We start from the raw sequence: 25,939 nt of genomic DNA on the forward strand, positions 1-25,939 counted from the left end.
CTTTTCTCATAAAATGTTTTTCGTCAGCAGTTCTGCTATTGCCGTGCACCAGCATTTCATTCGGAAACCCCAACAGCTGACTGGAACATTGCAGCTTTGGGGATGTTGAACTTGGTATTGATGGCTGTCTTCTAATTGGTGGAAAAGAGCTCATCTCTTACACTGAATCCCATGATATATGCAAGGGAGTCCGTCTCCAGAATGGCCAGAGTCTTGAACAGAGCTGCTGAACATACTTTAGCCATTGCCGTCACTGCAGCTGCAAATTTACAATTGGCAGAATGAGATGCATTGCTTTCCACCACCACCTTCCTTAAGGATCATTATAAAACCAAGCTGTGATCACAACCATTATCCTTGAGTCTACTTTTTCATGGCAATATCGACAAAATACACAAACAAGCCACTAATGAGATGAATTTTCCCATCGCTCAACTGCACCTCAGGTACAGGAATGTTTCAGGAAGCCAACAAAATGAACCAAGGGTCATGACTCAAACACAAACCTTTGACAAGTTACTCTATCATAGTTCCTTACATCATAAACCACAGTTCTTGCAAACCAAAGTGGACAAAAAACAAGTAGCAATAGCTTATACCAAAGTTTCTATGACCACCTCCATCTCTCCAAAAATTACATCACCTTGACAACACCCTTGCCACAGATCACAGTAGAATGCTTCTATTCATTGCTGCTGAATGGGACAAGATTTGCCACGATGATCTTTGGATCTAACAAATGGTTTCTGATGGAATCTGCATCATTTTCAAAACACCTCCTTTTCTGTCCAGAGTCCCATCAGCTACAATATTTCAACAGACCCATTCAAAGCCACCACCTCGCAGCATGAAATAAATGACTTTCTCCAGAAAAGGGTGGTAGAAATCATTTGAAATATAAATTCCCAGGGATTTTATTCCAGACTTTTCATGGTCCCAAAGGCAAATGGCACTCTGCACCCTGTCATCGACCTAAGTACCCTCATTTCATTCATGCTTCTTGGTTCTTGATGGAAACACCATGGCAGATTTAGAATGCCATTCAAGAGGTAGACTTCACAATATGCTTGGACTTAAAGACACATATCTAAGGTTGCCTTTGTATTTGCCCATTACAGATGTTTCTTTTATCCCATTGGAGGTCAAAAGTTTGCCTACTGAACCAACCGCTTCCCATTTGCACAAATTTGAGATACCATCTGCAGTCTTGGAGTGACCTAACTTGACTCACAGCAGGTATACCTCAGAAATACAACCCTGATCAGTCTGTATGGATGGAAGTACAGAAAGCTGGGGGCAGGGCACACCTACTGCTGCCATTTAGAGAAGCCAGTAAAGTGTGGTCTCCTCAGGACCTGCATCTACATATCATTATCCTTGAGATTAAGGCCATTTTGAAAGCCTTTCACTGGTGGCAGGAATTTTTATCTGGAAATGGAGTCCTCATTCTGTTTGACACCTTTACAGTGGTGACTTATGTCAATCAGCAAGGAGGAACCAAGTCCCCTGACCTTTGCATAATGGTGTGGGACTTTCTAAAGTGGTGTCATAAATAACAAATCCATGTCCAGGTCCATCATATTCCTGGATGTCTACCAGCAACTGCAGTTTCTTTGGCCAGCTTATACAGATGGGATGGATTCTCCATCCCATGGTTTTATTCAGATGGAATGGTCTCTCCATCCCTTGGTTTTATTCAGATGGAATGGTCTCTCCATCCCGTGGTTTTATTCAGAGGGGCTGGATTCTCCATCCCGTGGTTTTATTCAGATGGAATGGTCTCTCCATCCCGTGGTTTTATTCAGATGGGCTGGATCCACCATCCCGTGGTTTTATTCAGATGGAATGGTCTCTCCATCCTGTGGTTTTATTCAGATGGGATGGATTCTCCATCCCGTGGTTTTATTCAGATGGAATGGTCCCTCCATCCCGTGGTTTTTATTCAGATGGAACGGTCTCTCCATCCCGTGGTTTTATTCCAATATGCACCTGATATTGACCAAACATTGGTGGACCTGTTTGTGACAAGGTGGAATACCAAGCTCACAACCTTTGTCTCACCAGTCCCAGATCCAAACGCCTGGACAGTCGATGTGCTATCCATAGATTGGAATGGCCTGGATGCATACGCTTATCCTTCTACACCTCAAAGGTGATACAAAGTGAGAGAATCAAAGAGTCGCCTAATCCTCATTGCACCACTCAGTTGTGAGAAGTTATGTATCAACAGCCTGAATCTCACAATGGAAATTCCAAACAAATTTAGAATTTCCCTTATCTACTCAAACAACCATGACAATCCCAGACCTTCACACCCAACTCAGACCTACTTATTCAGCATGTCTGGATCATGTTAAACAGGCCCTCAGAAATAAAGTTCTCTCAACCAGTTATGCAGGGAATTGCTCAAGCAAGAAGGCCTTACACTGTGGAAGCATACAATGGCAAATGCATGTACACATGAACACATATTACCATTACTGGCATCTATACAACATATAGCTAACTCACTCCCATGGCTTTATGATGAGAAAAAGTTAGCATCAAATACAAAGCCACAGTTTCACAATCACTGACATCTTTTGTCACCATGGAAGAGATGATATCAAACAAACCAGAGACTTATCATACCTCTTCTCTGACTTTGATTATACACTGCCAAATATGTAGGCTCTGTGTCCAAGTGGAACCTATCATGGATGCTAAGGAATCAGTGAAATACATGCCCTATCAGGGAAATTGAAATACATGTAATTCTGATATGACGGATCAGTTTCATTTATGATGGTTCCCTTTTTCATCGCCAAGAACAGGCTTCTGTCCATGGGTAACCAGACCTTTGTACTGAAATTGTGGTCTACTCTGGACACTTCAACTCAAGGCCACCTAAGGATCCAGTACAGGCCTTGAAGTGGTACCTTAAAAGACCAAGCCATTGCATCAAGAGGGATCACACCCATTTTTGCCTCTCAAGCAAGGTCAAGACGATATAACCACACAGACCCGTTCATCCTGGATTAAGTCAGATGAAATTGTTGCGCATTTTGGCTCACAAGGTTAGAGCAGTTGCCAGAAGCATCAACCTTGAATGGAACTGTTCTCTGACTGATATTATCCAGGCTGTGGAATGGAGATCTGAGTCCACATTCGCCAGTTTTCACTTCAATCCAAAGGGCTCAACTTGTTCTCGTGGGACCTTTAGGCATGTTGCAACAGGTCACCTTTCCAGGTCATTTGACAGCTTCATAAGATATGACTTCATGACTTCTGCTTGATTTGTAGGCGGGAAAATGTTCTGTTTCTGAAGTTGCTCCCTGTGACAGATAGTCTTCTCCAGTCGGGTTACCTCGAAGCTGTCTCACATACCTTAGGGAATCAGAGATGGCATCTCAGTGGTAAGGGAATATGCCTCCCTCCACCTCTTACCTGTTCTCCTAAGGTGTTATGTTTGGGTAACATGTTTAAAGAAGAAACTTATTTTTTCTAGTAAAATGTGATTCTTCGCGAATATCTACCCAATCATAATACACATACACCCTCCAAGCCTCCCTGCAGTTACATCCATAGAGACCATGCCTTACACTCCAGTAGTAACTTAGATATTTATGGCTTTTGACTGACCACCACCTTGGTGGGCAGAAAACTTTTAGCTCTTTTTAGCTAAAAGTTTTATCTGGAAAGGTCAGATTTGCGAGGTAGGCATAGTTCTCCTAATGTATTATGATTGGGTACGTATTCACAAAGAAAAATATTTTACTAAAAAAATTTAGTTTCTAGAACAATCTAAACTGATAAACAAGTTGTTTATAACCCACAATCATGGATAAAAGTTAGCTATGTAAAGATGTTTGCAAATGACCATTGTCTTAAAGTACAATCTGCAATCGTTGATCTAACAATATAGATATACATAACAATAGATAGTATTTTTCTGACATGCCATTAAACCCCCCATATATATTTTTAGTTCATGTTAATGGCCTACTTGATTCATTACTTTCTCTTGTAGGTACAGTTTTTCCACAGATTCAAAAGCACCCTTGTGATAGTAGAGCATGACAACCAGAAGTTGGTACCCATTACACTTAACACCATCACAGCAGCCAGTAAACTGGGAGAAGTCTCCTGTCTTGTAGCTGGAACTAAGTGTACCAAGGTAATGGCAGACTATCATTTTTATTGACTACAAGCATGTTTTCATGTTTGTCATAGAATTTTGAATAGAATAGTCACGTTCAGTAATATAGTGTACCAGACTAAAATTTACTGTTCTTGATCTTGTTCCTTTTCAGCTTGAGTCATTGCCTGCTACTTCCTATGATAATCCCCTCTTTGAAATTTTTTTTTAAACTTAAAAAAACCTGACTTATTGCTTGGTTTTGCATTTCTGCTTGTTTCATTGTTAATAAATTTAGTTCCTTACATCATTATGAAATCTCAAAAATATATTATACAAGCAGATGTCATATACTTAACACAGAAAGATCTGCATACAATGGCACAAGCCCTTCAATTTTAAGCCACTAAATATGTTGCTTTTATTATAATGGGTTTCCTTCTGAAACACCTTTGACAAATTTTTTGATCATTGATAAGAACATAGTATTGCTGCTATAAAATAAAACATATTTCCTGATATCATTAGAGTTGGTCTCAGCATAGAGGATGGGCAAGTTACATGCCCTCTTCGTGGACCTGGACTATCTCCAGATTCGATCAGATGGTTCGGCAGTCCTTATGATGCAACCCAGTTTTGATACCATGAAATGTTTGCCATTAGCAGATAATCAGAAAGTCATTATATGGCCTGTAGCCTGTATTGATACATCCATAGAGGCAGGTAATCAGACAGTCATTATATGCCCTGTATTGATACATCCATAGAGGCAGGTAATCAGACAGTCATTATATGCCCTGTATTGATACATCCAAAGAGGCAGGTAATCAGACAGTCATTATATGGCCTGTATTGATACATCCAAAGAGGCAGGTAATCAGACAGTCATTATGCCCTGTATTGATACATCCATAGAGGCAGGTAACACTGGTCAACAGTGAAATCATTACTGACTTGAAAAGGCCCTAATCTGTAGTATTTTGGTGTGCCGAACATGAATATAACCGTGAAAAATTTGTATTGGCTCTCGTTTTGAAGATATTCATATACCTCATTTTCTATGTTTCACTGTGTAAATTTCTCCAGTAGGACTGCAGCAACATCCGGAATAATGATGTAACATTGCATAATACCATCATGCTCACATCATCCACAGTTGATTGCATCATTTTCTGATGCAATGCAATACTAATGCCATGCGGCTGCTGAAATAAGTTGACGTCAGCAGTGTACTATACATGTGTAGGCCTATTATACTAATGCCAGGCGGCTGCTGAAGCTGACGTAAGCAGTGTACTATATAAAGCCCAATCAGATAGGTTCAGCATTTAAAATATTTTAGACGTTGTGCGAGACAGTTCAAGCTACTGTTACATAAAACTTATTATTTTATCCATTTACGTACAATAAAGAACAGTAATGCCTCGAAAGTGTGTTAATACCGCGGACAATTTTTGCTATATTTGTGGGGAAGTGACATTTGCCAACCAGAAGAAAAGTATCAATTCTCAAGTGAAGAAGGCATATCATCTTTACTTCGGATGCAAGGTTTGTGACCAAGACAAGCCTTGGGCTCCGCATATATGCTGTGCTACATGTACAACACAGCTTTCACAGTGGTTGAATTGCAAAAGGTCATCAATGCCGTTTGCAGTCCCAATGGTGTGGAGAGAGCCAAGCAACCACCTAAATGACTGTTACTTCTGCTTGGTTCCTCCTCTTTCCGGCGGAATAACGAAGCGAAAGAAGTCGAGAATAGTCTACCCAAACATTCCGTCTGCATTGAGACCAGTTCCACATGGTGAGGGACTTCCTATTCCAGAACCTCCAGCAGAATATTCTCTTGATTCATCTGACAAAACAAAGGTGAGTCGACCTGTTCTTCTCCTGGTCCATCAGCATGCAGTGATCCAGATTTTCACTGTGGTGCATCATCAACCCCACACAGAATAACACAGGAAGAACTAAATGACCTGATTCGTGATTTGGACTTATCAAAGAACAAGGCAGAATTGCTAGGATCAAGACTCCAACGATGGAATCTTCTAGAAGAAGATGTCACAATTACTGCATATCGAAAGCGCCACCAGCAATTGGAGCCTTTCTTCAGAAAGGAAAGTAATCTGATATTCTGTTCCGATATTGAGGGCCTCATGAATGCTTTAAAAATCACTCATGACCCACAAGAATGGAGACTATTTGTGGACTCTTAGAAACTGAGTCTCAAGGCTGTGCTTTTGCACAATGGAAACATTCTTCCATCTATTCCAGTAGCGTATGCTGTCCACATGAAAGAGACATACGATAACTTAAGGCAGCTACTGAATTCCATTGAGTATAACAAGTACAGCTGGCACCTCTGTGGTGATTTGAAGGTAGTTGCCCTTTTAATGGGACTGCAGCAAGGATATACAAAATACATGTGTTTCTTATGCGAGTGGGATAGCCGAGCAAGGGAAATGCACTACATGAGGAAGGAATGGACTCACAGGCAGAATGTAGCCATTGGAGAGAAGAATATCCAACACCCAGCTCTGGTTGAGGCTCAGAAAATCTTGCTACCACCCCTTCACATCAAACTAGGTTTGATGAAGAACTTCGTGAAAGCCATTGTCCGGACTTTGCCAGCATTCCGATACCTGCATGAAAAATTCCCTCGACTCAGCGAAGCAAAGATTAAAGAGGGAGTTTTTGTGGGTCCTCAGATTCGAGAGCTTTTCAAAGATGACCGGTTCAACAACTTGCTGGAAGGTGACGCGAAACAAGCATGGAATGCTTTTCGCCTAGTTTCTACAAACTTCCTCGGAAATGTTAGGGCAGAAAACTATAAGGAACTAGTAGAAGACATGTTGATGAAGTATAAGAAACTTGGCTGCAATATGTCTCTAAAGATTCACTTCCTTCATTCCCATTTGGATTTCTTTCCTAGCAACTGTGGTATTGTTAGTGATGAACACGGCGAACGTTTTCATCAAGATATCACAACAATGGAACAAAGATACCAGGGAAAATGGTCCACTACAATGCTGGCTGACTACTGCTGGACACTCCTCAGAGATGCTCCCGAACAGCTGTACAAGAGACAGGCGAAGAAATCTAAGATGTAGTCAATGACTTGATTTTTTATAGGTAGGCTATTACAGTTGACCTTTTACTATTGGAATGCATTTCGTTATGTAAACATTAATTTCTTGCAGATTACAAAAAAACTAGAGCCAATTTTGCAATTTGACTGTCATATTCGTGTTCAGCACATAAAAATTGATAAGAATTGACTAATTTTATTTCAGTAACATGACTTTTGTAAAAATTTGTTGTCCAGTGTATAATCAGACAGTCATTATATGCCCTGTATTGATACATCCATAGAGGCAGGTAATCAGACAGTCATTATATGGCTTGTAGCCTGTATTGTTACATCCGTAGAGGCAGGTAATCAGACAGTCATTATATGCCCTGTAGCCTGTATTGTTACATCCATAGAGGCAGGTAATCAGAAATTCATGATATGACCTTTAGCCTGTGTTGATATATCCTGAGAGGCATTGCATCAAGATTCAGTCCAGACTATCACAGTTTACTTGAAGTGCTTCAGACCTTTTTGTGGAAAACAAAAAGACCTCCTTTTACTATTTAAGCCTTGAAAGAAAGATATAATCCTTCAAATTCTGTCATTGTGACTGAGGTATGAGATATACTTGGCTTTCTATGAGGTCTCACCCAAACAGAGTTGCCTCATGAAGATCTCTGCTCATAAAATTGGTGTAATCTTTCCAAGCCTTGTCTTCAGCTACAGTATTTCAGTTTGAGACATTCTTGAGGCTGTTGACTGGCACATACAGTCCACCTTCTTGAGTTTTTATCTGCGAGATTTAGCAGGGTGCCCCGAGTGGCCAAGTGTTCTGAAGAGCTCACCATTCCGGATCACTGCCATCTCACCTCTGTCTGCATGGGTTTGAGTCTTAGGCTCGGCTAATGTGGGTACATGAGAAAGCTTGCCAGTAGCTTCTCATGGGTCAGTGGTTCTTCCCAGGGTTTTCCAGGGTTCTTCCTCAACCAGTTATACTGGCTGCCATGTATAGCCTATCATGTGCTGAAAAATGGCATTAAACCCTACAACAACAACAACAACAACAAGATTTAGCCTTGCAGAGACTTTGAATCTTATGGGTGTAGTGTCATTCCCACAGACAACTACCAGATCCAGTTGCAAGCATGACCTCGGAACAGACCCCGTAATAGATTTCACTGGTTTTGTCTGGAAAATCTTGGTAAATAGCTGTTGTCCATTTCTTCCCAGACACAAGCCATATCTCCATTGGTTGTGCTGCTCTCAAATTAGGAGAGTCAGTTATCTTTCATATAGAGAATCCAGCATTCTTCCCATGAATGATCCCCAAAGTATAGGTAGGAAAGTTCAGCAAACCCTCTTCCTATTACCCATTCTCCTAATGCTAATGTGACCAAGGAAGGTATCAGAAGGAGAATGCAATTTTTAAGTAAATTATGTTTCTCTGAAAATACTTACCCAATCACATGACTATAATACCCTTCCCACAATGCAAGCATTCATTTGACAATGTTCTGCTCAGCTTAAGACTAATATCACCTGGCAAAGGTAGAAGGGGGTAATGGGCAAGACATATTGCACCTGCCTGTATAAGACAGACAGGAAATACACATTTTCGCCTTTCGGGAAGCACTGGATTTGAGAGGTAATGGGCTTATATTTCAGACATTAATGTGATCAAGTAGTTATTTTCAATGAAACCTAATTTACTTTAAAATGTATTCTCCAGTTAATCCCCATCCCCTGTTTTGAAGCTCAGCAGATATGGGGTAAATACCTAAAAATCACTATTGTGACCAAGTAGGATATCTTGTGCAATATTGCCATGGGGGAGGGAGTTAGTTGACATTACTAATTGACATTTGAGTAGCCAGTGCATGGATACTACCCATGGAAAAGACTGAGACATTAGAGAGATTTACAATCTGATGCCATTTGAAGTATCAGCCATCTTTATTTTGATTATATATTTGGACAATAAAAAAAGAAAACATTTTAATTCTTGTATATTTACATATGTGTTTAGAAAAGGTTGTTTGACTTCTGTGCAGTGCTTTTGTTTGTAGCTATTGCCAATGTCAGAAATACATGTGCATTCCCAGTTCAGTTTAAACAATGTAGCCCAAGAATTGTACAGAATCGTCAGTGATATATATCTCTGACACTTCCAGAAGTTTTCCTTTCTTGCTTTATTCAAAGGAAATCTAACAAACTTGTATCCTGACACGATGAGAGGCACATCTTTTGACTTCTCATGGACAGTATAAATTCATTCTTTTGTTACAAAGGAAAATTAATCCTCTGAAATATGGATAGTTAAATTCCAAATGACATACACTGCTATTTAAAATTAACAAAAACATTGAATTTACACTGAAATGCAAACCACTTTCTTAGTTCTAAAGCAGTAAATGGTGCTTTTCTGTTAAAATAAGATTGATTATACACAACACTGACCAGCTAGATTCTGACACAATAGGGCCTGCTGCATGCGTACTATAAGGAACTGACCATGTTCTACAGAAATCAGTTGCTATTGTCAAAATATTGACAAGAATTAGAATCAAATGAGGATGTCAGTTTCAGCTTGGGAAAGGTGCTATTGATGTTACAAGGAGCCTCATATTTAACAGCCTCCTCAATGATAACCCAGCATTAACAGTAGAAGTTTGTTCATTGTCTGCAATTAAACTGAATTAAATATAATGTAAAATTGAATAATGATGTGAGAAAATTGTCCTGTTTCTAAGATTAATCCCCATGCCACTCTTTGATTGCTAAGTTGCAATCAAAGATCTTCAGATTTTATTTTCCAGAGACACCTCACACCATCAGTTTTCGTTTCTTGGTGCCGTTTTCTTGTTTTGGCATAATTATATGATGTTTGAGATTACCAGATCTCAGTGTCCAAAACCTTGCTCTTTCTTGTGTGTTCCATTAATATCTGGTTTATTTAGTTGACTTAATTATAGGAAAGATATTTAGCACTATAAACTACTATGGGTCATTGATGATATTACAGTTTGAATTTGTTCATGATTCTTTTGCAAAGAAAGCTGTAAGGTTCCATGGTAGACAAACCTGCCAACCATCTTCATTTGCCTCAGCACCAGAAATTGGGGCGGGGTGAAGGATAGATTGCCAGTCTGATCCCACCTTGAATTTATGTTTTTGCATGGCTGTATAATCCCAAACAAAACCAAAAATGTACAAATAATTTTTAAAAAAACGATTTTACAAAATGATAAAAAAACACAGCCTTCTATCCCAGATTGTTTTTGTATTTGTGTATCTTTTATCCACATTTAATGAAAATAAACACAGTAATGTAGTGACCTGTCTTTAGATTTAATAAATTGTATTTTAAATTGCAATTTAGCTGAAATGAAATTGCTAGTTCATCATGCTGTTGTCATTCAAGTTTTTCCTGTGACAGGGTGGCTTGAGTTTCATCAGTCTTTGCATGTAAAGATTCTAATAACTTTATTTTTTAATACATGTATCACATTTTAATAATCATTGAATTGCATTTATAGATTTATAGTTCTTCAATACTTCATGATAAAAAAATTGCAAATGGTTCCCATAATGAAAAAACTCAACCAGAACTTGAAAATTACATGCTTTACTCAATATATAGACTTACTAAATTTATGTTAGCTAAAATTTTATTTGGAACAATTAAAAAAGACCTATCTGTTAATTTATAAGGGCACCAATAACCTGGTGCCTCACCTAGCTCTATCAATGTCTCTCTCTCCCTCCCTCCCTTCCTCCATGAAGTTCTTTAGTTCATACTTGCAAGCAGCATAAAGAGTTATCATGTCCACTTTATCAACACCACATCTAATCCATGTTGGATAAACATGGTATCTGCTGTTCTCCACAAGAAGCTGTAGCAACTCAATCAGGATACTTGATGTTATCATGGAGGGACCTTTTTCCTTTCCATAGTCTCTCTCTCTACCCCCAATGTGATGTGTGGAGAAATGAAAAAATTGCTTGAGCTGTACTTAGTTATGGATTCCATTTTACTATTCAGTAGAAAAATTAAATCATTGTTTTATCTACCCATGTGTCATGCGTCAAATATGCAGACTTTTCTATTTGACGCACAAAAATCATTGCTGGTACATAATTTGACGCACCCCAATGTTATGTTTTGTTGATTAATAAAAAAAACAAAGGTTTGGTCTACAAATCATTGGCGGTACATAAATTGACGCACCCCAATATTATGTGTTGCTGATTAACACAAAATTAAGTTGTGGTCTAACTACTTTAATGGCTAGATTATGACTCTCCCAAACAGGGAAAACACATGCAGATGAGTTTCTTACGCTAATGTTATTATAATACATAGGGTTACAACTGAGTGTGGAGCCTGGATCTGACCTTATGTGACCTGTAACTGTCACATCATTTGTAGCAACAGGATGTTAGAACCATATAATCATCCCACCCAAGAAAGAGGTGGAAAATAAACACATGATTTTAAAGTGATTCTCACGAGAAACTATTATTTTATGTGCATCCTTATCATGCAATGAAGCAACAATTTCCATTTGCTCAATTGTATGACATGCGTTGTGACAAGATACTGTCAGCGTTCGTTTGGTGTCCAAGGCAAAAAGAATTAAAATTTATCTGAAACAAACAAAATTATCTTTTGGACTGCGTTTGTGATGGTCTGATGATAATAGTATTGTTATCAAACCAGTGGAGCCTTCATCGTCCAATCATGAGGTAATGGTTACTCGTAAGATAAAACGTAATTTGTGCAGCAATGGTTGAAAACAGCTGGCTATGTTTTCAAGAAGTTAATTTGCATGAAAAATGTGACAGTGAATATGCCTTTATGTTTAGCCATATATCTAGAGATTCTAAAAAAAGACGTCCATGACCAAATGTGCAAAAAACAATAACTTTCAGAACAGTACACTGGCAAGGCATGCAGGGTTGCCAGAACACAAACTGCTGATTGAAGGTCCACAACACTAGGCAGATTTGAATGCAGTTTTAGAAAAACATGCTTCCAAACAAGACATAGCAGTGAAAGTACTACTTAAGTGTGTACATTGGCTGAGTGTAGAAGACATCCCTTGTTTTAAAATACAAATCTCTTCTTAACTTAATACACGACTTAGCAACTGAAGAAATTGATACCATCGGCATTTTGAAGAATTCTGCCAAGCAATATAACTCGGCTACTACCTGTTCGGAGTTACTGGAGAGCCTATCAAACATTGTTGAGGATAGTCTTATACATGACCTGCAAAATTCTTCATTTGTGACAGCAGTGGCAGATGAAAGCACTGACACAGTCAACAATAAACGCCTTGTCATATATGCTCAGATTATTTCTGATGACATGAAACTGTCAACAAGATTTTTAACAAATGTAGAATTTTCAGATGCTTCTGGCAAGGGAATGGTTTTATTGGCTTTAGTGACATTATATAACAAACATTTTTGTTGTATATTTAAACAATATAATTATATTTTAAAAACTACTGAAAACTGATCATCGGCTTGAGTAAGACTCATAGGTTTGGATTTTGACTCACATAATATGATAGTCTGATAATGTTTGACAGTCCAGTAAAACACATATATTATGATAGTCTGATAATGTTTGACAGCCCAGTAAAATACATATATTATGATAGTCTGATAATGTTTGACAGCCCAGTAAAATACATATATTATGATAGTCTGATAATGTTTGACAGCCCAGTAAAATACATAAATTATGATAGTCTGATAATGTTTGACAGTCTAGTAAAATACATATATTATGATAGTCTGAAAATGTTTGACAGTCTAGTAAAATACATATAATATGATAGTCTGATAATGTTTGACAGTCTAGTAAAATACATATATTATGATAGTCTGATAATGTTTGACAGTCCTGCAAGTCTGGGTTATCAAAAAAGAATGGATAATTGACAAATCATGGCTATAAACAAGTATGAATAATTGACAAATGATAAGGTACAAATTTTAAGATGGTTTAGTAACCTTTCGTAGTCCAACAAGTCAATGTTATCAGAAATTGTGGATAAATAATAATACATACGTTAAGAAAGTTTGTTAATTTATGAACCCAGCAAGTCATCGTTATAAAAAATTATTAGTAGTTATATCTGGATATCAGTATTTTAAAATAAAAAAATAAAACAACAAAGTCTTTTGTTTTCTAGGTGGTTGAAGAAGTCAAGAAGGTAAATGGAGTGAAGAAGGTTCTTCTGGCTGACAATGATGTTTTCAAGGGGTTCTTACCAGGTGAGATTTACCTGCCTTTAAGATGAGTATTGACTAAATTTTAGGTAAACATTTCAGCCAATTGTTACTGACTAGGTAAGAGTAAACATTTTTTGCTTATTATAGTTTTGGACTGGAGAAAATGCATCATATTTTGTGTATATCTTTATATGTACATCCTTCATGTTTTTTTGTTTTTTTTAAGAATGCAAGTTTGTGGAAATGATTCAGCTATCAGTTTCTTATGTCATCTGCCTTACTAGAACATATTTATGCTTAGGTGATATATAAAAAAATAAGGATAATTAATCCCCACTTTTTTTATGTGGCCTGTCTGAAGGCAACTTTATTCCAGAATTCACCAGTTCAGCTAAGCCAATGTAATTTTACCATAGAGTGAACACAGTAAAGATTCTTTTAAGAAAAATACAGTAAAAAATATCAACGGCTTAACCATGGATGGCTCAAACTTGTTTGTAAAACTTAACAATATTTATGATTATTAACTTACCTGGCCATTAGGCTAGTGAAGCTTACAACCTGTGTAAATTAACAAAATTCAGCTTAGTCCAAAGTTCACTAATGAAATGAATTTCAACAATTTCATTTTTGCTTTTAAAATACTTGTTCACTAATTTAAGTGAAGGAAGTAATTCATGATATTGACTATTGAGAATGACAGAGTTAAAGAATTATTACCCTTCAAAATGTGATATAAACCAGATTTTAAAAAAAAATCCTGTGGGATTAAAATGAATAAATTATTATCAATAATTGAAGAAAAGTATAAAAAAGAGATATTGTTAGAGAAAATATTTTTTTACAGGCTAGAATAAACTATTTGCACAGTTGTAACTAAGGGTCTTAATGTCTACAGTTTTTGACCTTTGTTTTTTCTTTTATTTGTAGTTCTTTCTACAGTTGATTTTACTCTTGTAAGAACATATTTCTTGCAAAAAAACCACTTCTAAGTTATGAATTTATTTGCAGAGGTTTCTTTTTCTAAAAACTTTTGCCACTTAGAAAATTCTTAAAGTTTTGGAAGCAAGTTTTATATATTTGATGAAGCAGAGTTTGACATTTGCTAGTATTATTACATTTATGTTCCTATGACAGCCGTTATTTACATGTTATAATATGTACTTTGAATTTTTGCATATATGATCTCTGCCATTTCTTGCAAATTATTTGGAATTTATATTTTGTATTTCAAGCTTATAATAAAAAAAATACCCCAGTTTGGATTTTTCTTGAAACACCTCTAAATTTAATTATAAAGCATAAAGAATCCCATGGCAAAAAAAAAGAAAAAACAACTGAAAAACTGAATTTAATTTAATTGCACTGGAAGGACCTTTGACTCTGTAAACTGCAAATTAAAGTTTGTAACCTTAACTTTCAAAGATCTTCAATGATTTCAATGATGTACAAATACTGCACATTAATTATGCCTTTATGTTGGGAAAATTTATTTATCAAACTATAGTAAAATAGGACATAGTTTACATGTGTGTCATTTTTATAGTGCTACATAAGTCTGTTTAATTAAATGTTCAGCTGTCAAATTATATAACACAGATTTTATTATTTTCACAAAAATGATCTGTATTCTTTTTCAGAGGCACTCACACCCCTCATTATAGCCACACAGAAGCAGTTTAACTTCACACACATCTTAGCTGGAGCCTCATCTTTGGGAAAGGTACGAAAATTATTAATAATCTTCCATTAGTACAATCTGGGCCCCTTTCATATTGTAAGTGAGTTGCCTATCAGACCTTTCCAAAGTGTTATCTAATTGGTGTGAATGAGACCTTGAGCCCACCAAAGAAATGCTGCATATTGATTTTGAAGTTCTTGAAAGACACTAGTAAATTATTGAATAGTCCGCACCTGGCTTGGCCCCATTTGTAAATCCCTCTACATTTTGAAGATTGCAGTCTTAATCGTATTAAAAACAAAACTCTAAACTTTGTGTTTGCAAAGTGAAGCACATGACCAATGAATGGGGAGCTGCTGTTTCTGTTCTCTGTATTTTATTGGTTACCTGTAATTAGCACTCACTTTTATAGTATCATAATAATAAACTGTCCCTTGCTCATGCTGACTTAGTAATACATTGTGGGTTAAATATATAGAGCAGTACCTATGCGATTGTTTGATAGTTAAGCTAGGAGATTTGAGACTTATGTAAGCCCGCAATACAAGATTTTTTTTCAAACCTAAGAGAACTGAGATAATTCCCATAGAGTTTATAGCTGCTGAGTTTATTGATACAGAGTGAGTGTTTCTTATAATTTGGTATATCCACAGTAACATAGCATGAACTGAAATTACGAACTTGATCTACTGTTTTAATTGATTGATATTTTAAAAAGATCAATGCCTCTCCAAGTTCATTTTAATTTTCAACTTTGAGAAATATGGAGATTTTTGCAGCATTCAGGAAATGAAATTACTCCAAGATTCCCAAATAGTTATCCCTACATACAACACAGACCTTGATGAAATACATACTGTGCATTGACCCGAAGGCATATTGTTTGATTTCGCAAGATCAGGGTTGTATTGTATAATTTTTCAAATTTTACCACATGTGCATGTAGAAATTGTGAAACTGTTGAAAACCCCATTGGTTGTGAGCCCTATTCAGGAGAATGTGAATGAGGTTTCATTGACAAATATCACAAGTATAAGGGATCAAACATTTCATTTTTCTGGATGAGGTTGGTGTGCAAAAATAATAGTTAAAAATATGGTATTCTCAGAATAAATGGATTTTTAAGTCAAAGCAAGTGATTCTTTTTTAAAGAGAGGAAACTCAACGAGTACTGGAATACTTGGACAGTAGTTGATATCTTGAGAGGTAAATAAATATTGAGTCAGTTTAATATGATTTTTGTTTATTTCTTTTTTATTTAAAACACAGCAATTTCAACATTTTGCCAAAGTGTTCGTAGAAGATTATGGTCCATTAAGACACATGGAATTGGACTCAGGGCAGGTGCAATTTAAGTCAGGGCTTCTGAATTTTTTTTAAGTTACTTGCCCTGGACCGGTGTATGAAAAAAAACTTTCATTGAGCACTTTTAATAGACAAATATGCTTTTTTTTCAAAAAGAAATATGGGTTACCTCACTTTGCAATAGGTGGGGGTATAAATGAATTAGGCTTGATGGATCATTCAGATAAGTCAGAATTATAATTCAGAATAAAGGCAAGAATTCCATCTCTTATTGCAGTAAACATAAACTTTTGAACAGCATACCTGAAACTCTGTTGCTGAAACATCTTCTAAACATCTCATCTATGTGCAAAGAGCATGCTAGGATGTAATGGCAGTTGAAGATTAAATTCAAGTATTGTAAATTGGACTCTTAATTCAGTAATATAAAACAAAATCAGAAATAGTATGCATGTATGTTTAGTCGCTGTAAGATAAGTTATTTTTTAAATATTGTGCAAGAAATTTTCATTTTTGCTAATCTAATACAGTCCTATTTCAGAGTTTGATTCCAAGAGTAGCAGCCAAGTTGGATGTAGCTCCCATCTCCGAAATCATAGGAATCAAAGACAAAGATACATTTATTCGAACCATTTATGCAGGTAGGATAACATTCATAGATAGAAATGATAAGCTTATTTGCTTCTACCTTATATGTCATTGGAGGCATATGGTGTTACTCACATTTATTTATCCTATCCTGCCTTGTCACATCCATCACAGTTTCATTTCCACTCCATAACTTTTAACCCTTTACCTTATAGAGCAAAGTTACCTAGTGCAGTGCGCTATAAATAGAACACCTGTTACCTATTCGACTCCATACACATAGGCCTGCCTGTTAACTGTTAAGCAATATAGTATATGTTACGTTTAACAGCAATTTTAACCATTTACATTTTTGTTACACATCTATTATGTGTGGAAAAATTTAAGAGTAAACTCCAGTTGTTATAGCTGTGTAATTATTTTTCATGGAAGAATTTTTTATGTGCTTTAAAATCATGAGAGAACTTGTTCATCGTCAGGTCAGTGAAGCCACATGACCAACCATAGCTGCCATTTCTCGTACTCGAAATTTACAAGTTTTTTGTCTGCGTCTACATCACTAAGTCATCTGAATTTGATAATTTATAAAAACTAATTGCTGCCTACATCAATATCAAAGCCTTTACCTAAGTTGTTGAAGCTTTCATAGTTGTGATTCTAATCGTGAAAATTTTGTAAGTACTGAATGAAATCCATGACCTCCAATTTGGAGAGTGGAGAATATGACCCATTTACTTTAAATAGCAGATTTCGACCAGAGCATAAACAGTGACCACGTGATCTGACATAATGGTCATTCACAGAAATGACTGTTGAATCTAATGGGGGGGTTTCCACGTAGATGGTGCTACAAAAACCTGCTTAAAATGTCTGATGTTTACAGCAGGCATCAAAAGGCACTTCCATGCGACTGGAGTAGATGCATCCAAAGGCGCTTGCATGAGGTAAAGGGTTAAAGAACTTAATAAAATCATTTTTTGGGTCAGGTTTTACTTTAAGAAAACCAAGATCAAGTTTGATTTTCGCTGTTTTCCAGCAAAGCTTTATGGAGTTAAGGTTCTTGCTAGATTTTTTTTTGCTGAAAATTAACATAGTAGCCATATATTTGTAAAATTTAATATTAAAATATTCAGAGATGACCAAAAAAAACAAAGAAATCATTGATATACCTAATTGTTATATGTACCATACAATGTGTCGTTTTTGGTTCCAGATCTGAAGCTGGTTTAGATTTAGTATTTTCCTTGCATGATTAATTGTTTTCCTCTGAAACTTAATATTTGTACAAAAATCTTTTTTTTAGAAAACTATACTATAGAATTTCACTCAACAACAGTATTTTTATTCCACTTAACTGTATGTAAAAATTAAATATTAGTTGACAAAAATCTGACTTGCCACTTTGAAAATATGTAACACCTAATTAACAGGCCATCCTGGTAAAGTCGGATAGTTACGTTTTATTTGATTAGGTCACCAAATAAATCTTGGAGTTTGCTAATAAAAGTTATTTGTTGCTGGTATCTTTTTTCCCTTATTTAGACCTAGGCTTCACATATTTTGTTTTGAAGGTGTCATGTTCTGAAACCTCTCTCAAAAACCACAGGGTGTGCAGGACTGATGTCATGTCTGTAGCACAGATCTTGTGGTAGTCATTCAGACTTTTACTATGTGCTTGTGGCTAATGAGTGTTGAAACAATTGGGAAAACATACTGACCAAACAAGCTGACATGTAGTTAGCAATACCTCTTTTGATTGTCATACAAAGAGACAGTGTATAAACTAGACCTACCAGTTGTCACTGTTGAATTAAGCTTAGTCAGCAACATCTTTATTGACTGGATTAATAAGAATCATTCTGTAAAATAGACCTAGTAACCCTTGAATTTTGCTTCATTATCGTTTTTATTATGTGATTTTGTGGCTAAGCAAATCAAAGGCAAGTTCATATGATGATATTTGAGAACTCAGAAGACTGTTATCTGGTTGCACAAAGTATGTGTGGGTTAAAACCTTTGATATTTTCAATGTATCTGACAAATACAGGGATTTTTGGATCTCTGTATGTTGTACATACACTGAACTTCACCAGTAAAGTTGATCTTTCTTTACTGAGTATGAGTTCAAAAATCTCTACAAATCCACTCACAAAAGTTTGTACTTATCCAAAACAAATTCAGAATAAATTCATACTTAACAGCTAGTACAGGTATATAAACCTAATTGTTGACAGTGTTGATGACCAAATCTTAGACATGTGAAAGGTAGTCTCCCATAACAGCTATATTGCAGAAGTGAGCTTCCAATCAGATTCTGTTCATGGGTTGTTAACTGTATCCCTTGCAGGTAATGCTGTGCTGACATTGAAATCCAAGGAGCCAGTTAAGCTTCCAGTCAGATTATGTTGTTGTTGTTGTAGGGTTTAACGCTGTTTTTCAGCACACGATAGGCTGTACATAGCAGCCAGTATTAATGGTGGAGGAAAAACCCAGGAAATCCCCGGAAAGAACCACCGACCCTCGAGAAGCTAATGGCAAGCTTTCTCACATACCCACATTGGCCAAATCCAAGACTCAAACCCACGCAGACAGAGGTGAGATGGCAGTGATCCATAACAGAGAGCACTTTAGACCACTCAGCCACTCGGGGCCCCTCAGATTCTGTACAGTGGTTGTTAGCTGTATCCTCTTGCAGGTAATGCTGTTCTGACTTTAAAATCCAAGGACCCGGTTAAGCTTCCAATCAGATTCTGTACATTGGTTGTTATCTGTATCCTCTTGCAGGCAATGCTGTTCTGACATTAAAATCCAAGGACCCGGTTAAGCTGATAACTGTTAGAGGGACTGCATTTGAAGCTGCTGCCATGGGTGGATCTGCATCTTCAGAGAATGGTATTTTTGCATTGTACAATATCAGTTAGTGTACTATTACTGGTTTGACACTTTCTCAACTAGTCACAAAAGTTTGCCTTTCAAAAAATACTGGCATTTAAGTGTAGGAATATTTGATGTGAAAAAAACCTCTATTCCAGAACTTCTTTTTATTTAACTTCACTTAGCATCTGTTCTAAATTCTTTGCTTCTTTTGAAACACACAAACATGTCATTTAATGTAACTGCATTTCTTCTTTAAATACATTACCCAATCATAATACCTTTGGAGAACTACTATAACCTCACTTATCGAGCCCTCACAGATACTACTTTTAACTAATGGGAGCTAAAAGTTGTCTGCTGACCCAGGTGGTGGTCTGGCAGAGTGATCTTCCCTTAGGTTTTGAGGATTGGTGGCAAAACAAATGAGCCTGTCAGTTACTGCTTCGCTCATGCCAAGAAGCATGCCTTCATCATGAGAGACCTGCCATAGGCAAAACCCATGAGCCTGTCAGTTACTACTTCCACTCGTGCCAAGAAGCATGCCTTCATCATGAGAGACCTCACAAAGTCAGAATCTACATGGAAGATATAGCATTACAAGTTGGAGTTTTTCACTTCCAAGGAAAGTATACTCTGTATCTCTACCTGTATTTCCAACATTTTCTCATCCTATGCTGACAAAGTTCTGTCTTTGCAATTGCTAACATTTTGTCATCATCACACATTTAGGTACTTGCAAGGGGAGCCATAACAACTTCACATTATGTTTAGGCTATAATTATATTTTGTACATGCACATCTCTATCGCTTATAAAACTCTTAGTGCGTAATTCTATTATGAACGGGTACATATCGTTGAGTTTCTATTCCAAAGCTTTCATAGCCTCTGGAAGCCGACTTCAGTGGTTTTACTTGTATGGGTGGTCTTTGGGCCTTTCTCCCTAAAGGTAATTGCCTCATAATGAATATTGTCATACATTCTTTGTAAGTATCTATAACAGTTCTTCAGTTCCCTTTATGTGAAGATTTTTATGTGTAATGTAGTCACTTGTGTACATTTCTGTATTGCTTCCATTCTTTTTATACACAGTTGACTCAGTTGTATCTTGCTCATGCATGTTTCTGTAGGTAATGCTTGAGTGATATTTATCTGAATAAGTATTCCATCATATTTAAAGAACTCTTAGCCCCTTGCACAGGTAGTCTATGCGGCTTCTGAAGATAGGTTTTGGCAACAATTTTTATATATGTGCATGTCTATGTGCCTTTAAGAAACTCCATACATATGTATAATTCTATCCATAATTCCATCCAAATCACACACACATATAATTCCATCATTACTGGTACACACAGGTGTTTCCTTTACCGCAGCATGTGTGATTTGTGTGGTTTAGACTTTTAACATAGCTTTAACAGTTTTTCAGTCATATCACTACAATTTTTGCAGTGTAGCTGGTTATAGTGATATTTAGCACTGTGGCATCATGCCCAGGTCATGTAGAATCATGTCCCACCCAGTCACATTATCAAGACACCAGACCAACCAGTCCTAACACTAACCTCTTGATGCTGAGCACCAAGTGAGGCAGCTTCTATTACCATTTTTAGACATTTTTGGTATGACTCTGCCAGGGTTTGAACCAATGATCTTCCTCATCTGAGGCAGAAGCTGTATGCTTAATTTCTATATTAGTCTTTCTGTTGTCAATTTCTGGGTAAATTTTTTAAGATTTATCTCCACACTGACATTGCTTTCTAAAGTCATGTGCATGGCTACAGTTTTATCCATTATGCTCTGTCATACAGATTAGAACTACAGGCAAAACTAGGATGAAGACATCACCAGTCTGCATGCTGACCTTTCTTCAGTGTGAGAAATGCTGGTGGACAAGGGTGATAAGTAGATAAGTGAACTCTTACCCTTCAGCTGTGAAGTGCCAAACATTGACATGTTCTGAAACAGCTCTGGCACCCAAGTCACTACCACAGGACTCAGTGTAACGTAATCGAGCTGACCCTTTGAGACCGGGCAGGGTTTTAAAGAAACAATAAACACGTTCGTGGATGACAAATGACAACATATTAAAAACTGGTACTAATGATCTGAAAATAACACGGAAACACATAAAATGAATATAAAACACATATGAAATATACTTTGACTACTATGTCACATTCAAGTAGTCAAAAAGTTCTAGAAACTCCATGTAAACTTCATGTACACAAATATCTCTAGCAAACTTTCATATAAACAAATGCTTGTTGCAAACCCATATAATCAACTACTGGTTGCAAACATTTATGTAGTCAGACACTACTGTCATAATTCACATGTAGTCAAACCACTACTTATTGTTCTTTACTTGTAGTCAATACACTACTTGTTATTGTCCTTTTACTTGTAGTCAATACACTACTTGTTATTGTCATTTTACTTGTAGTCAATACACTACTTGTTATTGTCCTTTTACTTGTAGTCAATACACTACTTGTTATTGTCCTTTACTTGTAGTCAAAACACTACTTGATTGGAAAATACACGTTGACATGGCCTTCTCTCTGGCATGGTCACTTTCCCCTCCGCACTTGTACCCGTATGCTGGCACTGAATTGGTGGGTTATACTAGTAATGGTACACCAGACGTCATGGTATTCACAAGCCCGTCCGGCTGCTCATAACCGGCCAGCTGAATATGGAAAATAAACACACCTTTCCAATAGTCTAATTTAATTGGAATGGGTTTTGTTGCAACTTCTTTAAGAATATACGATAGGTACGAAGTATGACATAGGAATGCTATGGAATAAAAACAAATATACATAATGCAATGACATTAATACATACATAATATGTTTTCGAAATTAGTCGTGATAGCGACTAGATGAAATTAACTCGCTACCACATTGCCTAGGTTATATCTTAAAAAACTGAATTGCAAATACGATAAATGATGTGACCACATAATACAACAATGAACGTGCTTTTATGAAACTGAATAATTATTGTAAATAATAAAAAGAGTTGACTAAAAAAACATTCGACTCACCCAACTGTTTGGCTTTAACAAAATTACAATGGCACCTGCCCGACAGCTGAATATGTTTAGAGCTTCCCTCTACATTGGCTGTGCCCTTCAATATCTCTACCCGATATATATAGTAGTGCGCAATAATACATTATTTCGCACGTGCCGCGCGAGCAATAAAAGCGTCACGCGATACGACGAAAAATTACATTTACAGAAATATTACGGCGCGTGAAACAAGACAACCTGATTATATGAAAAGTATGGAAGACTAAATAAGCCATATCGGGCATTTCGTAACACTCAGCATTATTGCATTATTGGTGAATCCGATCTGCCCTGCCTCCTCGCATGCTTGACTCTATTTGTATTGTGGAACAGTGAGAGAAAGCGCTAAACAAATAGCCTGGTTCCCTCTCACTCAGCAGATATATAGACCTGTTACGTGGATCAAACATCCTATAATCTGTCTGACCTAACAATCCTGACGATATCCTCCCAACACAGATGGCCTAATTACATTGTGATTGGCATAGACCATATACTAGGGTTCATGAAGGGATAAAACAACATATGGGCTCAATCACTAACAGCCTGGCATCCAGTATGTCAGACCCGACTTATACAGACATGTACAGTGACCAGTCTAATACTGCCTCAATTCACTACGTTCAGCATGATGCCAAGATTAGTTCCTCATGTTTCAACAGATTTAGCTTCACAAATCTCTCTACACTCTGCCACTTGAAGAGACTCTTTTCTTAGTGACTGTCTTGAAGTTTAGTGTGTAGCAGACCTATCTTCTCCCAATCCAAATACATGGGAGTTCATTTAAGTAATGGCCTGAGTACTGAACAGAACAGCTCAACACACTTTGACCATTGCTTTAATTGCAGCTACAATTTACAGTTGGCAGAACTCAACTCTCTGCCTGCACTTTCTTGAAGGACCACCATAAGGCCAAGCTGCAAGCACAGTCTTTTCCATATTTACCGTATATATTGGGACATGATAAAATTTAAAAAATTCCTATACCAGAACTTATTGTGAAACTATTTTTCACCCAGGTAATATGTCCCAAGACTAAAGAAACGAAAATAATGATATTGCATTTGTGCTCCTCCCATTGCACATTGTAATAAAATAGAAAAACAAAACACTTATTTGATCATTAAAAGAAAGAAAGTAATCTGCATTGTTTTCATTTATTCCTTTTTTTTCAACATGAGCATCAAAGAATATAATATATCCATGAAATCTGTATATGTAGAGTAGGCTTCCATACTGTAGCGTGTATTGTTTATGTCCAATAACACATGCCACGTTGTTCATTGGCATGAACATTGAGAAACAAATTGTGTTTGGTTGTGCTCAGAGGTTTGAATATGTTTTCTGACTGAAAACTGGACTTAACAAAATCATAAACAAGATGGAAATAATTGACTGATATCACGCATGACATGGTGATAGGTGCAAAATAATGAAGATTGAATTATATCCAGCTTTACTGTAGGACAGTATCTTGCAAATAAAAATCATTATTTGAAAACACATTCACTTGAGTGCAAGTGACAATCTTTTCGCCAGCATGGGTTACAAAAGTATCATCACTATTTACCCGCATGCATCAGTACTTCTTTGTATTAATTATAACTACAGATGCCAAGCACATAGAAGCCCAGGTGGTGAATAAACACAACTGGCAGTGAGCAGTAAACTTCTTTGAACTTACCGACAGGACATCAAAGACAATGGTTATTTTTATTACAAAGCAAGCTGACCTCAGGAGCTGACTTAGATACTCTCAAGCCATTTTTTTTAAAAGGATATCAATACAAAGTTATTTTATTGCAAAGCAAGCTGACCTCAGAAGCCAACTCTGGATTCTTTTATGTGTACCAATTTTATTTTTTTTAATATACAAAGATGACTGAGATAATGGAAGCTAACTTTGGTTCCTTTTCGGTGTTAATGGGAATTCTGAAAATAATTTGAAACAATGGAACAAATTTTAAAGTGACACAGTATAGTGCTTCGTGTACGGATATCGATGACCCAGTGTCACCCAGAAGATTTGGAGAAAATAAAATCATGTGATGAATTTGTGAAGGCCAGAAGAGAAGCAGATGATTTCATCAACAATATGATCATTAACATGGATGAAATTCTAGTGTACCTTGATCTCATTCCTGGATGGACTGATGATAAGACAGGGGTCAGAAGTGTGAGAACTAGCAAGACTGGTGCAAATTTGAAAAATCTGACTTTAGTCCTTGCAGTTTCCGCTTCAGGTGATGTGTTGCCTCTATAAAAAAAATCACAGTATGAGAAAGCTATAAAAAAAATATTCATGCACCAAAAGAATGGATCATATGTGTGCAGGTGAAGGGTTGTGTTGATGCGATGCTGCTGCAGGTAATTAAAGAGTTTTATCTCAAGTACAGAGTTTTATATTTTTTTAAATAAAATTTCAGTTGGAGTGCATTTTCTGAAATGTAACTTTTGAATGATTTAAATGGTGACTTATGACTCGAAAAAACGATGTGTCCCAGAACATTCAGTGCACAAAAAAATTACTTTTAAAAATAATTTATGGTGTCCCAGCAAATACAGTGTCCCAACATATATAGTAAATACAGTATCCTCTAACCTTCTGTTTAATTGCCAGATTGAAGAAGTCCATAAACAAGCCACCAAGGAGACCAATTTCCCTCCCCCATAACTAAGGTGTTGATACAGGGATAGTACAAGAAATCAACAAAAGGATCCAGGGGCCACACATAGGACACGCATCTCTAAACACCATCCTATTGAAGCTCCACCCAGCAAAAACCATAGTTGTCAGAAGCCAATGCAGATAAAGCACTTAAAGATTGTTTATCATTTGTTCCATGAATTCTCCAAGGATTTATTCCAGACTTTTCTTTGTCCCAAAGACAAATGGCACTCTGCATCCAGTCATTGACCCAGCACCCTCAATAAATTCATTTACTTCCATCCTTGGTTCTCAGTGGAAACAACATGGC

At 36.7% G+C, this 25,939-nt stretch overlaps 1 protein-coding gene across 1 annotated transcript in view; it reads left to right on the top strand.

Moving 5' to 3' along the window:
- The window catches only part of LOC149801977 (electron transfer flavoprotein subunit alpha, mitochondrial-like), a 66,186-nt gene that overhangs the window by 12,134 nt on the left and 28,113 nt on the right, over positions 1-25,939 (top strand). The window contains exons 2-6 of the mRNA XM_089956373.1: positions 4,010-4,156; positions 13,394-13,475; positions 15,074-15,156; positions 16,961-17,060; positions 19,792-19,899. Of these exons, the coding sequence (XP_089812499.1) occupies positions 4,010-4,156; positions 13,394-13,475; positions 15,074-15,156; positions 16,961-17,060; positions 19,792-19,899 (520 nt within the window). The remainder of the gene's footprint in view (positions 1-4,009; positions 4,157-13,393; positions 13,476-15,073; positions 15,157-16,960; positions 17,061-19,791; positions 19,900-25,939) is intronic.

This window comes from Sinohyriopsis cumingii, chromosome 4 (assembly GCF_028554795.1).
Source record: "Sinohyriopsis cumingii isolate HCF-2022 chromosome 4, ASM2855479v2, whole genome shotgun sequence".
Taxonomy (NCBI): Eukaryota; Metazoa; Mollusca; class Bivalvia; order Unionida; family Unionidae; genus Sinohyriopsis; species Sinohyriopsis cumingii.